This window comes from Tachysurus vachellii, chromosome 14 (genome assembly GCF_030014155.1).
Source record: "Tachysurus vachellii isolate PV-2020 chromosome 14, HZAU_Pvac_v1, whole genome shotgun sequence".
NCBI classification, from domain to species: Eukaryota; Metazoa; Chordata; class Actinopteri; order Siluriformes; family Bagridae; genus Tachysurus; species Tachysurus vachellii.
Window position 1 is genome coordinate 16,583,472 of NC_083473.1, and position 22,709 is coordinate 16,606,180.

The 22,709-nt window shown below is 39.5% G+C and overlaps 1 protein-coding gene across 2 annotated transcripts in view; it reads left to right on the forward strand.

Annotated features, from left to right (window-relative positions):
* syt7a (synaptotagmin VIIa) overlaps window positions 1-22,709 on the forward strand; it is a 108,469-nt gene that overhangs the window by 48,057 nt on the left and 37,703 nt on the right. The window contains exons 2-4 of one of the 2 annotated variants that reach the window (XM_060887294.1): window positions 2,823-2,926; window positions 19,590-19,669; window positions 21,162-21,296. In XM_060887294.1, coding sequence (XP_060743277.1) covers window positions 2,823-2,926; window positions 19,590-19,669; window positions 21,162-21,296 — 319 coding nt within the window. The remainder of the gene's footprint in view (window positions 1-2,822; window positions 2,927-19,589; window positions 19,670-21,161; window positions 21,297-22,709) is intronic. The other variant, XM_060887293.1, reaches the window with a different exon arrangement.

Consider the following 22,709-nt stretch of genomic DNA (forward strand, 5'->3'; position numbering starts at 1 on the left):
TATTTATTATTACACTGTATTTATCCAACCAGATAATCATTTGGCAACAGCATATAATGTATAAAATCATGCATTAGGTCAAGAGCTTCAGCTGATGTTCACATGAATTATTAGAATGGTGAAAAAATGTGATCTGTGTGACTAACTGTGGGATGGTTGTTGGTACCCGATGGGCTGGTTTGAGTATTTAAACTGAACCAAAATAAACAGAAGGATTTTCAAAAACAAAACTAAGTTAGTTTAAGTGAGTTGTGTGGGTGGAAACCTTGTTTAGAGAGATCGGAGGAAAATGGACAGATTTGTTTGAGCTGCCTTGAAGGATATACTGTACAAACTCACAATCACTCCTTGAAACCGTGGTGAGCAGAAAAACATCTCAGCATTCTGCTCTGTGTTCTACATGTTCTACATCTATGTACCCCTCCAAATCATTGCTAGATGCAAAACCACTGTGCTTGAGTTTCTCCTCTCTCTTATTACAGAAGTGTAATTCAGAGTGAGAAGTTGTCAATGACACAGAGAACTACATGCCTGAACCCAAGTGTGATTGTAGTTGTTAAAGATGTCTTCTGACTTCCTGTAATTAGGCTTCTGAAGGAGTTGGCCTGTGCCCAGAACAAGCACTCTGAACTTAGGCCCTGAGAGCTTCTTTAACCAAGAAGACCACTTTATTCGTATCATTAAGGGTGTCTGGATAACTGTGTGTGTGTGTGTGTGTGTGTGTGTGTGTGTGTGTGTGTGTGTGTGTGCATGAAAAAAGATCACCCACACTGGTGTTCACTAGTTCACTATGCCTCAGATGAAACCGGCTGTGTGGATGGATCAGTGCTTTATGTCCTGTGGTCTTGTTTAAGTTAACACAGAATCTGTCTCTGTCTTTATACACACATACTGTACACATACAGTATTTGTGTATTTGTGTGTATGTAGATTTGAGCGTTTAGGATGAGTCCAACAAAAGGCATCGAAGTGAGTGCAATGTGAGTGATAACAATGAGTAAGCATGATGCAACAGCTGTCTATGGCCAGATTCAAACAGAGAAAATTTGACTATAGCTGTTTCCAGACCCTAAAATTCACAGTGCCAAAAAAGAATTTTCAGTATTTATAAAACAGTAGTAGAGAAATACCCAGAATTCCTGCTGCTTCTGCTGAGATTATGCAGAACCAAGGCACACTGTGCTTTCCCTTAATGCTGTGGAAGATCTGAGTGCAAGTGCTATAGATATGATATGTTGTTCCTTGTGGTTAAAGTGGTTATAGGGTGCTTATTTGATTGACTTCATGTGTCATGGAGGAAGCAAATTCCAGATTGTTAGCTGTCGTGTGATGAGGAACAGCTGATCATGTATGAGTTATGGCCAGAAAAGAACAACGCCAGTTTCTGTTCTTTAGAAGAAATAATGTGCCTCTGACATACTGACATGGGAGCTCAGTGTTAGAAAGTAGAGTAAAACATAACCTCCAGTGGCATTGTGGGTGAGGATGTTGGATGTGTGTGTTCCTGTGTGAGCAGCCGTGTTGGAACCGTTCCCAGACTGGTATGACAATGATGAGCTGGGCGTTTGAAAGCCTGTTGTTTTACCACAGCCGATAGCGCTTAGCCAAAAATAGAGTACACGTTATTCAGTCACTGAGATATATATTTTCTATACATGTCTGTCTGTCTCTTTCTTTCTTTCTCTCTCACTTTCTTTCTTTCTTTCTTTCTTTCTTTCTTTCTTTCTTTCTTTCTTTCTTTCTTTCTTTCTCTCTCTCTCTCTCTCGCTCTCTCTCTCACTCTTATAAACATAAGGTCCAGCTCTTTCAGTTTTCAAGTAAATGAGTGTTTTTTTTCTATATGGACAACACACACACAAACACACACACACACACACACACACACACACACACACGATGGAAGAGAAACAAGACAGAACACACTCATTAACAGAGTTGATACCAACAGCCTGCTCTTCACACTGTCCTGCCTGCCATCTGACACGATTATGGCCAGCTTTAGCCTCCACTTATAAGATGTGTGTGTGTGTGTATGTATGAGTGTAATGGGCATGAGTATCCACACTTGTACTAAAAAAGTCAGAACAATAGATGTGTGTGAATCAGCCAAGAGATAACAGACATTTAGACGCTGTAATTGGAGTAAACTGTGAGGAACTCTCTCTCTCTCTCTCTCTCTCTCTCTCTCTCTCTCTCTCTCTCTCTCTTTCTCTCTCTCTCTGCAGAGATCATTACTTCAATTTCATTTTCCAATTGTCATGTGCATGTTCCTTCTGTTAAAGGATAGTTCATCTTTTATATTAATGGTTTTAAATCTTGTATGTTATTATAACATACTGAAAAGCCAGTAAACAGATAGATAATGAAACTGTTCATATCAGTGTGTCTGCTTTTTTTCTCATAACGAATGCGGGGTGTTTCTACTTAAAAGTTCAAATAGATTATTTGAATACTAATCTGATTTATTAAACCTAAAGGAATGGTGACTGTGTATGTGCCTGGAGAGAAGATTTGTATTACATACCATTCAGCTTCAGTATCTTAATGATCGATCCAAATGGTTCTTACATGGTGTCATATTGCATCTCCCTGCCAACAGCATTTATGGTAGAAAAGAAAATTCAAAGATTGAATACTTCTGTTTTTACTGTATATCACAACCTTTATTCAACATTATACTGGACTCACACTTGACCTATACCACACTGACCTTTTGCACATTATGACTAGAAAGATTCTAACAATGTTTCCCCCCCTCTGCCAGTCATTAACGCTGTGTGTGTGTGTGTGTGTGTGTGTGTATGTGTGTGTGTGATTCACAGGCTCAGTGGCACTGAGTGTGTTCCTGGTGTCATTGGCAGTAACAGTGTGTGCTGTTTGGCTGGTGGCTCTGTGCGGAGTCTGTGGTTGGTGTCAACGCAAGCTGGTGAGTTACACACACACACACACACACACACACAGTGACCACACTACATATCCACATGCAGTCCTTTAATGATCAAATTAGCATCCCAATAAAATCAATGCATAAAATAAAGCCACACACTGACACTGCTGCTATTCAGCTCTTCTACTGAGAAAAAAGTGTTTACTAACACTTTACTAACAACTCCAATATTAGTAATAATAAAACTACCCTCTCGTAATGTATTAGAATTTCATCTAAAAATGTCAGGAGAAAGTATTATTAAATGTTATACCTCTAGAGCCAAAGGGTACAGAATTTTCCAGCAGTAGACCAGGAGCTTGCTTACTCCTCCTGAGTTGCTAGCTTTCTCTAGGCTTCCTCTAGTCATCAAGGGGAAGCTTAAATCTATCTGTGTAGTTGAGTATACCTTCATGTGGAGAACCATTCAGAACCATTCAGACTGCAGTAGCAATATTTAGCTCTTGCTTCTTATCAGAACAGTTTAGATCTGATTGTTTGGTCAATTCAAAAGCTGCTTGGTCAAAAAGCCATTTTGCTGACATTCGATTTTTACTTAGTAATAATATTTTCCGTGTGCATGAGTTGTATTTTATGCAGTGTTGTAATGTAACGGAGTACAAATACTTCGTTACTGTACTTAAGTAGAAATGTCACGTATCTTTACTTTACTTCGCTATTTAAATTTATGTCAACTTTCACTTTTACTCCACTACATTTTCTAGATAAAATGTATACTTTTACTCCGTTATATTTCCACTAAGCATCTTCGTTACTCGTTACTACAAAATAAAATCGGAAGAAATGTGTGCGACTGCAATAAGAGAGGTTTGGCGAATCACTGCTCCTAGATTACATTACGCTCCGCACGCTCTACAGAGAAGCACAGGTACGCGCAGCGTGCACGCGCAGTCAGAGCTGGAGGCGTTTATCTATAACGTTAATCTGCGGAAAGCCGCAAAGACGGCAAACGAAAGCAGTGAAATTTCACTATTCTTATTACCAGAGTTGTAGCACAAACAAAATATTAATGCAAACAATCCATTCAATACTAAATAAAAATAACATTTATTGATTTGTTATTTGTCTTGTGAATATTTTTTTTTATTAATGACTGCAATCATTGGACACACTGTTTGTAGAGAATGTACACATACATGAACTGATTTGATTCAAAACTGGCATCATGCATAAAATTTTGGTGTCCACTTTTGCCATTTAATAATATCATAACTTTTGGCTTACTATGTAGTCATATAATATATAATATACAACTATTCTTGTTTTAAATTCTCACTGAGGGCTAAAACCCCCTAAAGATGAAATCCTAGAACCACCCCTGCTCTTATGCCTACACGAAAATCACTGAAATTTTACTTTTTACTTTTACTTCAAATACTTAAGTACATTAAATATCAGAAAATGACTTTTGATACTTAAGTACAGTATATATCAGATACTTTAAGACTTTTACTTGAGTAATATTCTAAAAGGTAACTTTCACTTCTACCAAAGTCTTTTTCTAGTACGATACTTGTACTTTTACTTAAGTATCGCTTTCTAGTACTTTATACAACACTGATTTTATGTTATTTTATTTTATTTAAAAATATTTAACTCTAATGGATGATTTATTTATGGTTTATGACCCAAAGATCTAAAATATTTCCAGGCTTTTGAGATCCATCTTTAATGTGACTAAAATATATAAAACATTTATTTGATTGATGTTATAGCCATTCTGTGCTTACCATATTTTCACTGGCTTTATTTTCTGAGCGAGGTATGGAAATGGACTTATGGGTCGTTTTGAATCATTATAAAAAGATTTATTATTTTATCGCCGCATGTCTGATATAAAATGAGTCAGAACTCTCAGTGGCTCAGGGCTTTCAGTGAAACGTTTAGAGTAAAAACTGGACCTGCCACTTCACCTGCCACCTCGGCCATTTGTTAGATTCAGATAGTGAAGGGATGTTTTAAATGTATTACACGATAATATCTACAGTTTACTCTTATCACACACTCATCTCCCAAAGAAACACACATTTATCCCCAGATTGATCTGTTCAGTGATGAGCGTCTTTTACAGACTTCCAAATAAAATGGTGCCTCTTTCCTGCAGAAAGTCGGGTCTCAGGCAGCAGTTTGATTGTGGCTTCATTTCAGTTACTTTTCTGTATACTGTAGTGTGTGTCCTGAACACACACATACGGACACACACACGCGTGCGCACGCGCAAGCACACACCTTTGAAAAACTTACATCTTGGCACGACAGATTATCTAAGTGCTTAATTTTGTCACTAAATATAGGTTAGATTCTTTTGTTACAAACCAAAACACATTCTGTACACACACACACACACACACACACTGAGGCTCTTTCCTCCACAGGCACACACTGTCACTATAGATTACATTGAAAGGCTTTGAGTTGTAATGCAGTCCACGGCTTATGTAACAAAAATTTGGCTCGTCATCTGTATAATTGTGCAGATGCATTTGAGTTTTTGAGCAAAACCAGGACTCACCCAGAGTACGAACACACATCAAACACACACACACACATCATACAGTGGCAACTGACAAGATCTAGATATGAGGCCCATGTGCGTCTATGCGAGTGCAACATGTGCATGTTTCCTTGCTTGTGTGTGAGTGGGTAGTGTTTGATCGCTCACTCTGTTCAGGCTCCATCAGTGTTAATTAGGCAGTATGAAATGTGATTGATTAAAATAAGGCGGCTGCTCCTTAGGCGGCTCGAGCGGCACGTTGTAAGCCAAGTACTTCGTTCCTCACTTTAACGGATTTGCTCCTGAGCTGATTCCTGATGCATACTGGACCATCACTCCAACCCGTCACTACATTAATGAAATAAGGTTAAATTTGCTAATCAACTACAAAACAATCTTCCAGTACTAAGATCATGGTATTTGTGAGGTGTGTGTACTTATTACAGAAGCCATACTGTATTTATTCTAATTTCTGGAGGAATCCTAATGCAAGCTACAGAGAAAGAACAGAAAAATATTTGCCTGTGTGGCATCAGGAGGTGTTTTAAAGTTTATTACCGAGTTTTATAGGAGATTTTCTGCAACAGCAGTGCTGAGCCTGACTATGGTTCAAATCTAAAATTAGAAAGGTGAGAAAAGCTGTTATATTTATTCTACTAGACTGAAGAGAAAAAATAGTATAATTGGTATAAGTATCACACTTTAATTTGGAGACACTCCAAGTATACCAGTCTGTGTGTGTGTGTGTGTGTGTGTGTGTGTGTGTGTGTGTGCGTGTGTGTGTCTGACGGAAAGTCCTTAATGTGTTTCTGTGCTTTATCAGTAGTTCAGGACAGACATCGGTAACCTAATGTGTCCTGTGCAGCGCAGATCATGTAGGAACAGCTTCTGCATCTAAATAAAAAAATAATAATTGAGCACTTTCTTGTCCACCTGCTGTGCAAAGGAATTCCACAATGGCATTTTTAACATTCTACAAGACCATGCTTGACCTTCTCTAAGTCCAAAGGGACCGCTAAGTCAGACTCATAAAATGGAAAAGCAGGGATGGAAATCCTAAAATAGTCAGGAAGTTGAGAGCAGATATGAATTTGCACCAGATTCCCTAGGTTAGATAACGGTAGTGTTTCAGGACTAGCAACTCGGATGAAGGACAAACAGGACACAGAGAGAGGCAGAGAGAGAGAGAGATGCAGCAGAGAAGATGCTCAACATGCATTTTGTCATAATGAGATTCATTTATAAGATCCCACAAGAAAGTGGATTAGTGTTTAGTCTTCTTCCTTCATACTTCTTCACCTGTCTGGCTGCCCTTCAATTTTTAATTTCCTCGATCATAATAGCATTATGATGACCATTGATTACTCCAAACTTGGCTGGTATAATATAATAGAACAGTATTATCATCCCTACTAGGTATTATGTCCACAATAACCTGTGACGTTGATCTCTGATTATATTACCAAGCGCGTCAATCTCTAGGCATTTTGCACAGGAGCTCAAAGAAAACACAGCAGCACAAAGTTTTTTCTCCTAAAATAATAGATGAGCAAATTTAAAATGCGTATTTTAAACCTCCTGATATTACCAGAAGCTGGAAGCCCCGCCCCCTTCTCACTGAGTCGATTCATGTGAAATAAAATCTTAGTGGTTAGCACGTTCGCCTCACACCTCCAGGGTCGGGGTTCGATTCCCGCCTCCACCTTGTGTGTGTGGAGTTTGCATGTTCTCCCCGTGCCTCGGGGGTTTCCTCCAGGTACTCCGGTTTCCTCCCCCGGTCCAAAGACATGCATGGTAGGTTGATTGGCATCTCTGGAAAATTGTCCCTAGTGTGTGATTGCGTGAGTGAATGAGAGTGTGTGTGTGCCCTGCGATGGGTTGGCACTCCGTCCAGGGTGTATCCTGCCTTGATGCCCGATGACGCCTGAGATTGGCACAGGCTCCCCGTGACCCGAGGTAGTTCGGATAAGCGGTAGAAGATGAATGAATGAATGAATGATTATGGTGATTTAGAAAGCTGTTAAATAAACTGCTTTTAGTTTTATTTTAATATAACTGGTGCTCTCCTGCTCATCCCACGAGCATTATCAATAGAAAAAAAAGAGAGAAAGATGTGGATATTACATAACAAAACGTTATAATATTATGCCCTCGCCTACTCTTCTTAAACCCAAACCGGTGATTATTTTCCTAATCAGGCCATCCTTAAAGGTGCCCTTCCACACAAAACCGTTTTTACTTGTATTTTTTGATGTGTGTTAGGTCCATATGTGTTTGTGTTGTGTCGTGAATGTGACAACGACCTGTTACCTCCCCGGTCAGTTCTAGCTACTTAAAAGAAATAAGGGGAGAAATCCGGTCAGTTGGAAAAGCTGCTCAGAGTGACGTAGTAATAATTGAGCTCATTACTATTCATGAGCTCTCCCACTTGAGACCGCGCCCCCAGAATTCGTGTAGCTCAGTGAGTTTCCTATACAGCAAGGATGGCTGAACGTCAACGGACTTGTGAAGAAGCCATTCTGCCGCAATTCAAGGTGATTGTAAACAAATTTCCTCTAGTCTAAGCTACTTATTGCGCTGGGTTGAATGAATAGTCATGCGCTCATATCCTAGCGGACAGCCAATCGGAGCCAAGCAGCATAGCTTATTTGAATATTCATGAGAACTGGCGCAAATCGAGCTGAGTCTTCCTGCAGGCTTTCTATACCACACTAGAATGGCTTGAAACAAAAAAAAGTTACAGAGTCCATGGTAAACTTCAGACATTACCACAAAAGTAATGAAATACGTGTGGCAGGGCACCTTTAAAAATATTTTGGTTTGCAGATTAGCATATTTATTAGCATATATAGATTAGCATATATATTAGCATATATAACAAATTAGCATATCGTGACGTCACTGACGTCTTAGTCGTTCGGACTTAAAGCAAAAAAAAATAAGAAATTTGAGTCGGTTCTAAATTGACAGGGTCGGTCGGGTTACGGCAAACAAGACTATTTTTAAGGATGGCCTCATGGAAAAATGTATATTGCACAAGCCCAATCCAGACCATTTAGTCTCTTGAGCAGGTGTACAGTGTATTTACAATGGGGCATTTTTTGTAGCATCCAGTAGAACAAAAGTGCATTAGATTCATCAACATGTAATTGTTAGGAATTTACAGATATGTACACAGAATAGATCACATGGGTCAGTTGAGATGCCTAGAGTTGTAAATATCACTAATTGTCAGCATCCACCAGGTGGAAACTACACACACACACACACACACACACACTTCCCATCTGACTCAGTTGGACTTGCGTCATGGCTAAGTGTCAGGGGGTCTTACAGACTGGTATTAAATCCTTAATTAAGTCAGGTGAGACGAACTCACCATGTATGTGTGTGTATGTGTGAGAGAGAGACTGGTGATAATTGCATCCTGTCTGGTGATTGGAGGGATCCTCTGGTTCTGGGTGCCAGCATTTGATATGAAAGAGTCAGAACTCCAGGCAGGCTTTAATGAAGGCGATGGGTGATGTGGAGAATCGTTCCAGAGCTTCCTAATAGAGAAGAAATGGTGCATGGTTACCCAGGAGTCACAAATTATCCCTGATAGACAAACACACACACACACACACACACACACACACACACACACACACACACACACACACACATCTAATCATTAATAAGGACTGCAGATTTGGGTGATTATTGCACAAAGCTTGGTTTTTAAGTGAATTAGGAGCAAATTTGTCTGAAGTCACCTTCAAAAAGAATTTCATGGTTCACCGTTTTTTAGACATTTCAGAGTTGTCAACATTAAATTGACAAAAGTTCTTCTTTATCCATACAAGTAAAGTCGTGCACAGACTGTACAAAATGTTCTGTTTTTCTGGAACTTTAAAAACCCCTGAATTTTTTTCTGGGCACACTTACAAATGACCGTATGTCATTTCCTGCCCTCAGATCTGCCATTCTCTACAGCCTGTACAGCATACAGTATCATCCAATTATTTTGCTGACGCTACAGTGACTTTTTTTTTTAGTTCTGACACTAACTTCTGATCAGATTCCTACTAGAAAATTTCACTAATTCAGAAAAATTCAGCATGCTTGTAAAGAGTGATTATTTGAGTTACTGTAGCAGCATCACCAAACTGTTGCATTCTTCTTTTTAATTGTATTCCACAGCTTCTTTCAGTTGTTTGTTTCAGGAGGTTTCCCTCTTCAGTCTCCTCAACAGGAGATGAAATTCATGCCTTGGACTTAAGACTTTGGACTTTTTAAGGCCAGTCTAAATATTAGTTTGGAGGAGTGTGTCAAGCTGAGAGGAAGGTTACGGTAACTCAAACACTGATGAGCAAAAAGTTGCATCTCAGCCTAGTTGTGAAGAGTGGGTTTCTGTTGCATTCTTCTTTTTTTCATTCTTTTCATTTACAGCATTTGGGAGATGCTTTTGGGAAATGCATCTGGGAGATGCTCTTATCTAGAGCGACGTACAAAAGTGCTTTTAAGTCTTTATCATTGAATACATTAACTCTGGTTTGCTACTGTAGGTTACAGACTTAAGATACCATGAGCCTAAAACACTGTTCAATGTATTTAATATACACACATACAACAAACAGGGGAGACAGTGCTAGTCCAAGTATTTCATGAAGAAGTAGGTCTTCAACCGTCGTTTGAAGATAGCCAGTGACTCAGCTGTTCGGACCTCTTAGGGGAAGTTCATTCCAACCCGATGCCAGAACAGAAAAGAGTCTTGTAGTATACATGCCTCGTACCCTGAGAGATGGTGGGACCAGTCGAGCAGTGCTGGTAGCTCCGAGGGTGCGAGGGCAAGTGTGAGGGCTTTGAGGTAAGAGGTAGCTTGTCCATTTTTGGCTTTGTAGGCAAGCATCAGTGTTTTGAATCTGATGGGTGCAGCTACTGGAAGCCAGCTGAGGGATCGCAGCAGCGGGGTGTTATGCGAGAACTTTGGCAGGTTGAAAACAAGTCGTGCAGATGCATTTTGGATCATTTGCAGAGGACAAATTGTGTTCTTAGGTAGACCTGTCGGCAGTAAGTTGCAGTAGTCAAGTCTAGAGACTGAACAAGTACCTGAGCAGCCTGTTTGGATTATGCGGGGGTATTGCAAGATCATGACCTGGGGATGAATCATCTAGGCTGATCAGCAGTTCAGTTTTGCTAGGATTGAGCATCAACTGATGAGCGGTCATCCAAGATGATATGTCTGCCAGACATGCTGAGATCCGAACAGAAGCTGTGGAATCTGATATGAGCGACCTTCCAGGTAGGAAGCAAACCATTCAAATGCTGATCTGCAAATTTCAAGACTCCTGAGGGTGGACAAGACAGTCTTGTGGTTGACCGTATCAAACACTGCTGAAAGGTCGAGGAGGATGAGGACAGATGACAGCTTAGCTGATCTAGCAGCATGTAGTTTCTCAGAGACATCCAAAAGGGATGTCGTATATGCTGATTTGTAGGTTTGTACTGCGGTTTCTTTCAGTTGTTTGTTTTTAAGGTTTTTTCCATCAGTCTTTTCTTCAGGAGGTGAAAGCTCAGTTGGGTTAAACTCTGGTGATTAACTTGACCAGTCTAAAACCTTCCACCTTTTTTCCACTGAAAAAGTCCTTTGCTCTGCTGGCTGTGTGATTTAGGATCATTGTTTTGTGGCAAATTATTAGAAAGTTTCTGAATTCCATCACGAGGTACATCATATTATAGATAAGCAAGCTGTCGACTGCTGCTGTTTTTTTCAGCCAACCTGTTCGATGTCTGGTTCTTAGTACAATTTAAAGTGGTTGTATTGTCTATGCCTCATGCATGTACATTTTTCTCAGCAGTAGAATGAATTGAGATGTTTCCAGGAACATTCAGTATACCAGTTTACAGAGAAATCCATCCAGATTTATCAACTTTATCCTGCAGCAAGACATGATCCAAATGATCCAAAACAAACTACCAACTCAACAAAAAACAAGGAAAAACATTTTTTAGACTAAGTCAATCACCAGACTTTAACCCAACTGAGCAGCACTTCACTTCCTGTAGAGGAAACTGAAGCTAGAAACCCACCGAGACAAACAACAACCGAAAGAAGCAAATTGTTCAAGAGAATCTAGAATTCAACAGTTTGGTGATGTCACTGAGTCACTGGATGCTGTTATTGAATATACAACCAAAAATGTATTGTTATTTACTTTAATTTACTTCAAGATTTTGCTCAACTAAAAATAGGTGGTCAGATACAAGAGGTTCTGTTTTATGTTGCTTAACAAAGGTCTAAACACCACACTATAAAGGATAGCAGGTGTTGTGATGTTATTAAGGGAAAACAAGATAAATCATGTCAGAATTTCCTCCACACTCAAAGTGAAATTACAGCAATGAAAAATTAAGTGTAAAAAAAGAACCAGAAATAATAATAATAATCTGCTAGCACAAACAAGTTTCCACATTCTTATATAAGAAATCTAAGTATTTCCAAAACACTAGTCGTACTGTACCATGGAAAGTAATGAAGGCCATGTCTGAAAAATGCACCACAGTGACATCACTAAGAACAGGATGTCCTTCCAAAAATGTATAAAAGGACGAGACAAAAGCTACCAGGGAGTCTGCCAAGAGACTTGTGCCAACATTAAAGAGGTTGCAAGATGATCTGACAAGTCCTGAATACTACAGTATGTAAATGATAACAATCTCTCATATTCTTCACATGTCTAGGTTATGGAGAAGGGTGGAGAGAGAGAACCTATTTCTCAGGAAAATATCCAAGCTTGCACAAAAAAAAAAAAAAACAAATGTAAAAGATGTGTGTAGATTTTTTTCCTAGTGCAGAAAGTACACTTCATATACAGTATTAGAAAAGTCACCTGTACATTTTCACCTGCGTTCATGCACTTCTATAGTCAGAAGATCATGCGGCAGCAACCCAATGCATAGTATCATGTAGATGTCCAAGAGATTTATGTTTACCTTCAACATCAGAATAGGTGTGTTGTCCAGGACAATGACAAATTATTGAATTTTGAATTTCTGTTATATTACAGAATGTACTGTACTAGAGGTTTTACTGTATACGCTTGAAGCCTTTAGGACTTGTTTAAATGGAATCCAAGATCAGTGCCTCAGTCCGTGTCCTTGGAGTGTCCTTGGCTGAATTATTGTAAAATGCCTGACCTACAGTACACTATAGACCAAAACATACAAGCTAGCAGTCATCTTTTAAAGCTCAATACATATTTTATAATTATTACATTTTGCTATCAACCAACATAATGTTTTTCTTTTTTGGCCTCAACAGTCATCTCTCATCCTCTGTTGAGGAGCTATGAGAAGAGCTTGCCAGGTCAGTCAGTAACACAGGCTTTAGAATTTGAAATAGACTTACAGTTGAGGTCATACGTTTACATCCCCAGTTTCTGAATGTACAGAATTTTAAAGAATTAAGAGCAGTCTTACAAAATGCAGTTTTTTGAAGGCAACATGATCCATTAAGAGACGGGGGTGTAAACTATTGAGCAGGATGATCAGTATAAATTATTATTCTGTATTCTGGAAAACATGTAAATAATCTATGTAGCTTCTGAAGGGCAGCACAGAATGAAAGAAAATAAGATCTTTGAACAAAATTAACAACTTAGACTGATTTTCCTGTTCAAAGTTTTAGTTCTAAATTTTCAGAACTGAAATTGCTTATTCAGAACTACATAATAACAAACTGAAGTTTGTAAGATCCCTTTTATTTCTTTTAAATTAGTAACATTTTGCAGCTTTAGCTATAGGGTTGTAAAAGTATGAATTCAGCTGTAGGCTAAAGTCTGGTGAACAAGGGCGATATGCTGTGGGAAGGGCGATAATTCTGAATGTACAATGTTTGTTCATTGTACATCATTACTGCATAATAAACATATTGTGGTGTATCTCTGTTTCTAAAAAATGGCTTCCAAACTTTTAGCTCGTAGCGTTAGCATTACATCGGTTTGTGTGAAGCCATAGCAGGTCATTAGATAAATGCTCTGGGGATTGTTTGGACTGTGTGGCTCAAAGGTGAGGACAAGATTAAGGCTTTGCATCAGAAACAGCAACATGACGGAGCTTCCTGGTTTTCTTCTAAACACTTCTGATGTTGATCAGACCACTGTCACTAGCACAAAGCTCTTAAACCCAAAATCTCTCCCTGTGGCATGACTCTGTTTTGTTTCTGCTCTTACCTTGTTGTCTCAGGACAGATGATCAGTGGCTCTACGATGCATACATAAATGCAATGTCCTCGAAAAAAACGACCAATAATAAAGTGCAAAAGGTGTGAGGGCACTTTCTGTCTCTTACGATCACACTCTTTCTGCCTCTTTCTCTCTCTGCCCCTCTGTCTGTCTGTCTCTGTCTCTGACATTGTTTCACTGTCTTTCACATTTCCCCCAACTGGATGGGCAGTTTGTCAGTGTTGGACAGGAGGGAGAAATGGGGCTGGGCTTATTGAATTTTTTTTTAAATATATTTCACGTATATGATGGAATTTTTTACACTATGTATGAAAATCTAACTGTCTCTACTGCGTTGTTGTTGCACTCTGTTCACACTCTCTGCTCTGTAGGGAGCCATGATCTCTTATAGCGGGCCTGTCTCTATGGCAGTGTGTGTACTGAGTCTGTTCTTTGTCAGCGTGGTTCTGTGTTGGTGTTCAGTATCTGTGCTCAGGTATTTGGCTACAGTGTACTGTCGATTTAGGGCCAGATAGCACTGCATTTTACTTTGTGCTTGTGTTTTCCAATGGGCGATATAGTTTTGTTTTAAAGTGTTATAATTTGGCGAGGTCGAGTCGTTCTTGTCTCAGTCTCTCTCACTGATGTGTCTCTCACTCATTTTTCTGCCTGGGGTCTACTCTATTCTTTATTTAACAGATGTTAATACTCTGTGTATGGTAGACACTCAGTTCATCTTTTATATGTGTTTATGTATTTCAGAGAGAGAGAGGGGGAGAGAGAGAGAGAAAGAGAGAGAGAGAGAGAGAGAGAGAGGGAGAGAGAGAGAGAACATAAAAGACACAGATGTGTCAGTTTGTGAGATAGGGAGAAGGATGGAGGACACTCCATGAGGGAGAGAGAAAGACAGAGATAGACAGATGGATGGACACACAGGCAGACTTAAAAAAAAAAGTGAAAGGCAGTGAAAGACTATGAAGTCAACCCTGATGAATAGAATTAGAAAGTGACAGAATGCCAGAGAGCAGATAATGGAGAAAAAAGAGAGGGAATAAATGAAGAGCTTGACAGTAGTGTCCCCTTGATAATTCTTCAAAAATTCATGTTTTTTTAAGAGAAGTGAAGCCTGTTGAGAAAGGGCATGCTGTTTGTTTAGATGTGTGTGTAATGCTGATTATTTCATGAATTGATTATGTAAATTCCTCTCTATTTCTCTCTCTCTCTCCACCTCTCTCTCCGTCTCTCTCTCTGTCACTCACACACAGCATTTGTAATTTTCCACAGGGACCAGTAGGAATACGTGTTTGCCTTTAGCCTGTCCTCCCACCGCCCCCTTTCTCTCTCTCCTCTGTCCCCCTATATTTTACCCACTTTTGAATTTCCCCTCTCCCACCCATGCTCTCTCTCTCTCTCTCTCTCTCTCGCTCTCTCTCTCTCTCTCTCTCTCTCTCTCTCTCTCTCTCTCTCTCTCTCTCTCTGTCATCACTATATCTCATCTTTCTAAAAATTTATCATGCTGTTGAATGATAGATGAGTTGCCCTTGATAGCTTGTTCTTGCCTCCATTCCCAGGAACTACCGTGTGTAAGTACAGTCGGATTGTCTGTGCATGTGTAGACAGTTTGTGACCAAGCCGCAATATTGTATGTGAGATTTATTGAAGTATATATATATATAGATTATGATGTAATAAAAGAAAGTCATTTGCATATTTATATATAAAATGTAAAAAATCTAACTAAAATTTATAAATTTTTTTATACATATGCCATTTGTACACCATGTACATTATTTATGTTTATGTTGCAGTGGTGGTTAAGTGTTCGTTAACTCAATCTGTGCCTCAGGCTGGAAATCATATCCAATATCATGGCATTTCCTGAACACAAGTGAACGAAAATAGAGCAAGAGCAGAAAGAATTTTTTTGCTGTATTGCATCATGAGTTTTAACATAGTCATAAAATCTCTTGAAATGATTTTTTTCATGAGAATGTGCAAAACATTACGCGTGCTCAGTGAGCGTGATCATCTCAGTGTTCATCCAGGGATGATAATTGATGACGTGGGGATGCTCTCAGCTGGAATTGCTCAGTGGAATGAAAAACACTGCAATATTTCTCTGTTCGGAAACCCAACAATGCTGCTCATATCACTCAGTTTATGACCTTTCTCAAGTTGAAACCAAGTGATGTTCAAGTTGCGCATTTACACTTACTATCAGTACACCGGCATGGATTGTCTTCCTGTCTGTATCTATATATATTTCTGTCTTTTTATGATTTAATTTTGAGGTTTTGATTCATTTTCTTATAGCAGCAGCTCTGACAGGACAGTTGTGCAGCTGTAAGATGAATCACAGGTTTATTTGAATACACCGGTTCTAATTCAGTGTTTTAAATCATTTCCATAATAACATTTAACGTCCATTAACATCAGAGTTACACAGGGATTTTTATGACAGACACTCAAAGTATCCGTGTGTGTACATTTATATACATGTGTTTGATTATAGATATGATGAAATGTTCACAGACATGAATTTAGCATTTATTTAAAGGCGTCTCCAGTGTCAACGTCTGTGTGTGTGTGTGTGTGTGCCCTGTGTGTGTGTGTGTGCCCTGTGTGTGTGTGTGTGTGCTCGCTATGTGTGTACTTTGAGTCAGTCAGGTCTGATGTTCCTTCTATCTGGAATTGACTCAGCAGTGTTGGTTGATGCATGGCATTGTTTTGTTTGTGTGTTTTTCTCTATTTCATCCTGTACTATACACAGTTCTTTTTCTCACAAAGCTAAGATGTTGCGCGTATGTGGACGATCTAAATGTCGTACTAAAATTAACGTGAATGTCACTGTTTAAAATATTTTTTTTTAGTTTTTAAATTTAGTCTCCTAAGTCTGGTGAAATTCTCACCACCTATATGCTTCTACTAAATGCTTCTGCTTACTGTGTTACTGACCTGACTGTCAGGGTTCCCAAACATTTTGAGCAAACCACCCCAAACCGAAATGAATTGTGCCTCTGTTTGTGTGTAGTACTGAATTCCTCTGTCCTGTGTACACACACACACACACACACACATACACATAGAACCTTCCGATCCTATAAGCACATACATGTATGCATTAAGTGAGCAGTTGGTCCTGACTGACATATAAAATGAAGCAACACTATTTATAGACTCGAGTACTCTCGTTCCTCTATACACTTGCATGCATGCATGCACATACACACAAACACACATGAGCTGATTCAGCGCTTGTGTCCTTGCTGGCGGAGTTTCCCACAGCACCATGGCTCCTCCAATCACAGAGCTTTGTTTGTACAAGTGTAACCACAGCCTGTCCCTCGCTGTCAGATGCTCGCGGCCACTGAGAAGCAAATCCAGCCAAACCCATTCATTCACTTAGACCCTGCTGTCCTCAAGCTCTGGAATGGCTCATCGAACAGGACAGACAGCCACAGTCCCAGAGGCCATGGTTGAGATCTCACACCGTCTGCTGATTACTAAGTAGTGTACACTCACCATGCTACATAAAGGACTAGACTTGTTGCATGTAGTGTGAAGTGTTTGATCAATGATTCTGTATAGAAAGATAACATACTGGATATGAATATAATTTAGTACTAACTTCATGTGTAGCTTCCATGCATCACAGGACTAAAATATTCACATCCTATTCATATATCAATGGATGATGGTTATTATCTCACAGATTTTCCTGAACTGAGAATATCTACAGTACATACCTGCTCATTCATGCAGATATTCAAGCTAATAATATGGCAGCAGCACCATGTCGATACATATTTGTCCTTTTTACCCTTGAAATATTTACCCCTGGGTGATTGTTAACTTTGGATAAACGGAATCCTGAGTTACACACTGCTCGTACTTTACCCTGGGTTAACACTTGATGCTGGCTCTTCATAATCTGACCTTTCACACTGTCCATTATTAAACCCTGGGTTTATGTTCTTACGTGCACATTTGTACCGTCAACTGCGATGATAAATATTGGAAATATCAAATAAATACAGCATGTTATTGCTTTAAATAATGACTTTTCTTGCACTTTCACATCAGTGAGGAGGAAAAAAAGGACAAGTCTGCTGATCTGCACCCAAGCAAATGTTGTCATCTTTCACAGCGTTCTAATCTTTATGGTCTTTTTAAGTTTCTTGTGTAGTCGACCAATTATTTGTTGATATCCTGTGACGTTGCGACTGACGTTACCGAGGCGTTTTTTTTAAGTGTTGCTACACCCTGGATGCTTGTCTGTTGCTAAGCAACTAGTCGTAACGTTCTAACACTGCATAGTTCCACACTGCACGTTTGGCTCCACAGTGTGAGGTTAACACTGCAAATCCAAGCTAACCCTGAAGCCTTTGGAGAAGGGATTCATAACTGGTGTGAAACGTTTCTCTACCCAGCGTTAAAATCGAGGGTTTAAAAAGACGTTAGTGGATTTAGTGTGAAATGACCTCTCAAGAGCTTTAGTTAGTGTTCACACCAAACATCAGAATAAGAGAATTCTGACAATGTGACCAATAATTTATGCCCATGAAATGAATGTTAGAACCTGATGGGCTGTTTTGAGTTTTAGATTTTTTTTTTTCTTTTCTCATTTTCACAACTTCCAACAACCAAGAACAGGAATATGAGTACAGGCTCAGTGAAACCTGAAGTGTTCTATGGCTGTTGTAGCTCATCCACCTTAACGTTCTACATGATGCATGAGATGCTTTCATGCTCTCCATGGCTGTAAAGAGAGATTCTTACATAACATTGACTTACCATAACCTTTCTGTCAGCAGGAAACTCACTAAATGGTTTTTTGCACCATTCTGAGTAAACTCTAGATTGTTGTGTTTGGAAAATCTGAAGAGATCTGAATTTTCTGAAATCCTGCCACGGTCAAAACCGTATCTGTTTTACTTTAGGCTCTACTCTGCTGCCACATGTTCGGCTGATTAGATAATTGCATTAATGAGCAGATGTCCTTATTAAAGTGACTGATGGATGCTAATTGACAAAATTCAAATTCAAAGATTCTTAGATTTTTATTATGAGTAATTTCTCAAAACCTCATGAGCCATGAGGTAGAAAGACGACAAAAAAAAAAGGAATATTCCTATATATAATATAACTAAAATGTTGAACAGGTACATCATATGGCCCTTTGGGATCTAAGGAAATATTGTGCATTTTTTAATGAGTCTAAACACAAATGGTGCTCAAAAATTTGCCAAAACCTCTAAAACTGTACTGTAGCATTATGAACAGCAGCTTAAGTCTCACCAGCAGTGAGAGCTGAGACAAACATCAGCAAGATGCACACAGCCATCATTAGCAGTAGAAGCAAAAGAACCTGTAATGGAGAAGCCCTGTTTTTGAGGATGAAACTCCAGAACACACAATGTGTGAAATATTCTTTTAATTAGTCCACACTCAGTGCTCAGTATCTGAGAATTTGCATTTGAATGCGGATTTTTGTTTTCTTTACAATCTGGAGACAGAAAGTATGATATGTTCAGTAAGAATGGGTTTTGGGATGCTGTAATATGGTGCAGTGTTGCTTCTGTCCTCCTATCTGCCAAGGGCACGGTTCAGTGATGTAGCCATGAGGTGATGGAGTTAAACTGGGCATTTCTGTGTAAATATGTGTGTGCAGTAATTATAGCTGAGGAGGTAGTGTGATGTTGGCAATCAGAGAGAGGAGGGAGGGATGGAGGAGGAGCACAGCAAGAAGGATAATAGCTTACATACAGACCTGGTGGATGCACTCCAAAGTTATGTTTCTTGGTTTAATTAGGAAGCTTTATCTCATTATTTATCTCGTTCTGCTTCTCTCTCTCTCTCTCTCTCTCTCTCTCTCTCTCTCTCTCTCTCTCTCTCTCTCTCTCTCTCTCTCTCTCTCACACTCTCTCTCTCTCTCTCTCTCTAGGGAAAAAGAAATAAACCAGGAGTCGAGGCAGTGAGCACTCCAGACTCAGCACGAGGCCGAGGAGAGAAGAAAGCCATCAAGTAGGTGTAGGGCATCTCACACACGCTTCTGCTAAATTAACCCTTCTCTCTCTCTCCCTCTCCCCCTCTCTCTCTCTCTCTCTCTCTCTCTCTCTCTTTCTCTCTCTTTCCCCCACCTTCGCTGTGGTGGGATGAGATCATACGACTTGGCAAGTCTGATACAATGGCAGCTAATGAGCTCTGCTCTACTGATAGTCATGTGACTAGCACCATGAAATGTTGCAACTTCCTGTCCTTTATTCCCTTCCAACTTCCAACTCTGTATGACTTTTGCTTATGATCCTTTTTCATCTGCCACGAGGCGTTATTATGATCTGATCTGCTTAGGTTGAAAAACATATCAGCTTACTCTATGCCAAATCTTCTTTTTCCATTTTGCATAATTCCGCTTCTTTGACTGATTGCATCTCTGTGTGTGATGGCAGAATACGAGCTACACGGAGCGGCACAGTAAATGAAAATCTCTCCTCAATAGAGGATTTTGCTTTTGTGTGTGTGTGTGTGTGTGTGTGTGGAAGAGTTGCTTGGCAGTCATAAGTGCTGCCTGTAAGGGAGAGTTAAGTATGGTGGATGTGTTGTGTTGGTGTGCAGCTGTTGTTATTGGTGCGAGTTAGTGAAGTCAATCGCTGCTTCCTTTTTCATGCTCCTGGAAAGTTTGTTTGATCTCTCGCTAGTGACTCATGTAAAATGCAGTCCACTTGTGTCTGTGATGCAGCTGTGCTCTCAGAATAATAAGAATAAGAATAAGAACAATATAATAGTGTATCTGTATTTGTCTGTTTGCAGGTGGTGCTGATGTGCAAATGTTGTTTTTCTTCTACACTTCATGAGCTTCAAAGCAGTTATACGTAATGACTTTATGTTTGCTTTTGTTGGCGCAGAGAAAACCACTTGTTCTCTTTGAATTTCATCTCTCTGGCTGTTGCGCCAGTCACCAACCAGACCTTTTTTCTCTCCTTATATGTGGAAGTAATGTGCAGTGCAGCTCTGATCATGCAGAATGTAAATCTCCTTTAAGTTTCTTTATAACCTTCTCGTTTCTCTGCTTCACTGTACTAACGCTCTTTTCTCTCCTTAGCACATCTGAATATGTGGATTCCTGTATCCAAATCCAAATACGTTTGAATAATCTAGCGTGAACACTGACCTTTCTGTCTAATCCTTGTTCTCTTTTTTACTCTGATTAATGAAACCACTAATGAATGTACAGTGAATTGTTTTATTCTTTTTCCTGCCACTTTGAGGTTGTTTTGTCGTATGAAAACTTTGCGTTTTTTTTTTCTCCAGCAGCTCTATGATCAACTTTATGCCGCTTCACATTTCCACCGCTTTAAACGCTGTCTTTTGGAGAGGATGGCCTTCAGGGGTTTCGTACGAAACTCTGTCTACAGTTCAGCTCTTTACTTCTAATTGATGGCTGGATGGATTAGATGGATGAGTGATGAATGGATATGCTGTGTCTCATGGATGTGTGTCTCTTTCTGGCCTTTAGTGATCTAGACAGAGACTTTTGGAATAACAATGACAGCAATTCAGAGCAGCAGCGGTGGAGCTCCTACCCGCCCAAGGAGTTTGTACTAAACATTTCTCCCTATGCCCCTTATGGAGACCCTCGCCTCACGATCAAGTGAGTCTCTGTCCAGGCTGGTAAGAGACCCAACCCTTACCCAAACTACCCCACCTAACTACCCAACCTTTTATAACCCCTGCCACCAGGCATGGCTGTAGAGTGCAGATGAGGAGGCAAATATGACACATGAACTTTATTCAAGAAATAGGAGAAAAAAAGTTACAACCCTCTATTTACAGTACATTGCTTTATTTGGATTATTGTGTGGAATTTGAACGAATTCCATCGCGTATATGAAAAAGCAACAGCTTTTAATAAAAAACTGTGACCCCTTTTACAGCTGGCAATCTGTATGCACAGTCAGTTTTTTTTTGTTTATTTGTTTTTGCTGATTATTGGATTAGCTACAGTGTAAATGCACATACAGGATGCGATGGAGCAGCCTGAGCACCTCGTGCTGTGTTTAGATTTCAGTTTGGTGTAAATGCAGTCCAGCCAAATGAAGTACATTTACTGAGGAAGAGGTCTCACCTGGGGAACTGACGATGTTGATGTGCCCTTGGTGAGTACTTGTTTGCATAATGCCACAAAAAAAGAAGGTGAAATCCACCCTTATCAATGTGCATGCGTTTAAAAGCAACATGTAACTGCATCTTTTGCAACCCAGATAGCACACACACACACACACACATCCAGACAAAGTCTGGAAAACGTGCAAGAATTACGTCTCGACGCAGTTTGTTTGCTAATTGTGAAGATGTCAGCACAACCTCGCTTTGCTTTTCTGGCACAACATGTACTTAATCTTCATCTTTTCATACTTTTAGTGGAGTATTTATCCCGTTTGTAGGGAGCCGTCTGCTGCACAACTAAATGATACTCCAAAAATAGGTTTTGTTGATTAATCACTGGAGAAAAGTTGTGTGAACGGAGCAGAATCTGTTTAATACATGGTGCTGATTTAGATGAAGCGGTGCTATCTTACAACACTGTCAAGTTCTAATCACACATTCTGCTAAAGAAAGAAGGAAAAAAAACGAAAAAAGTTTAAAAAATGATGACATGCAGATGTGATCTCAATTAGCAAACAAAGTGGTTATGATGTCATTGACAAGTGCTATCTAGGGATATGCTTCTTGTCTGGAAAATTTGCCTGCATATACATTTTGCATTTTTGCCACATGTAAACGGGGCCAATATTATGCCTTATTGAAAGAAAAAAAAAAAAAGATTTTTGCATCATTAAAATTATTAGTCAATACTCAGTTTTAATGCACGCCGTGTGACGAGCGAATGAACGCGCTGCATTCTGCATGATCGACAGAACTCGACTCACTTGTTTTCAGTCTGATCTTCATGCTTGTTTTGGTCACGCATCTAACTTTTTTAATTCAATGCCACATCGTTCAGACTCCTCTCCATCCGCCATCATAGAAAAAGGCTCTGTAATTCATTGCGATCGAGTGCCCG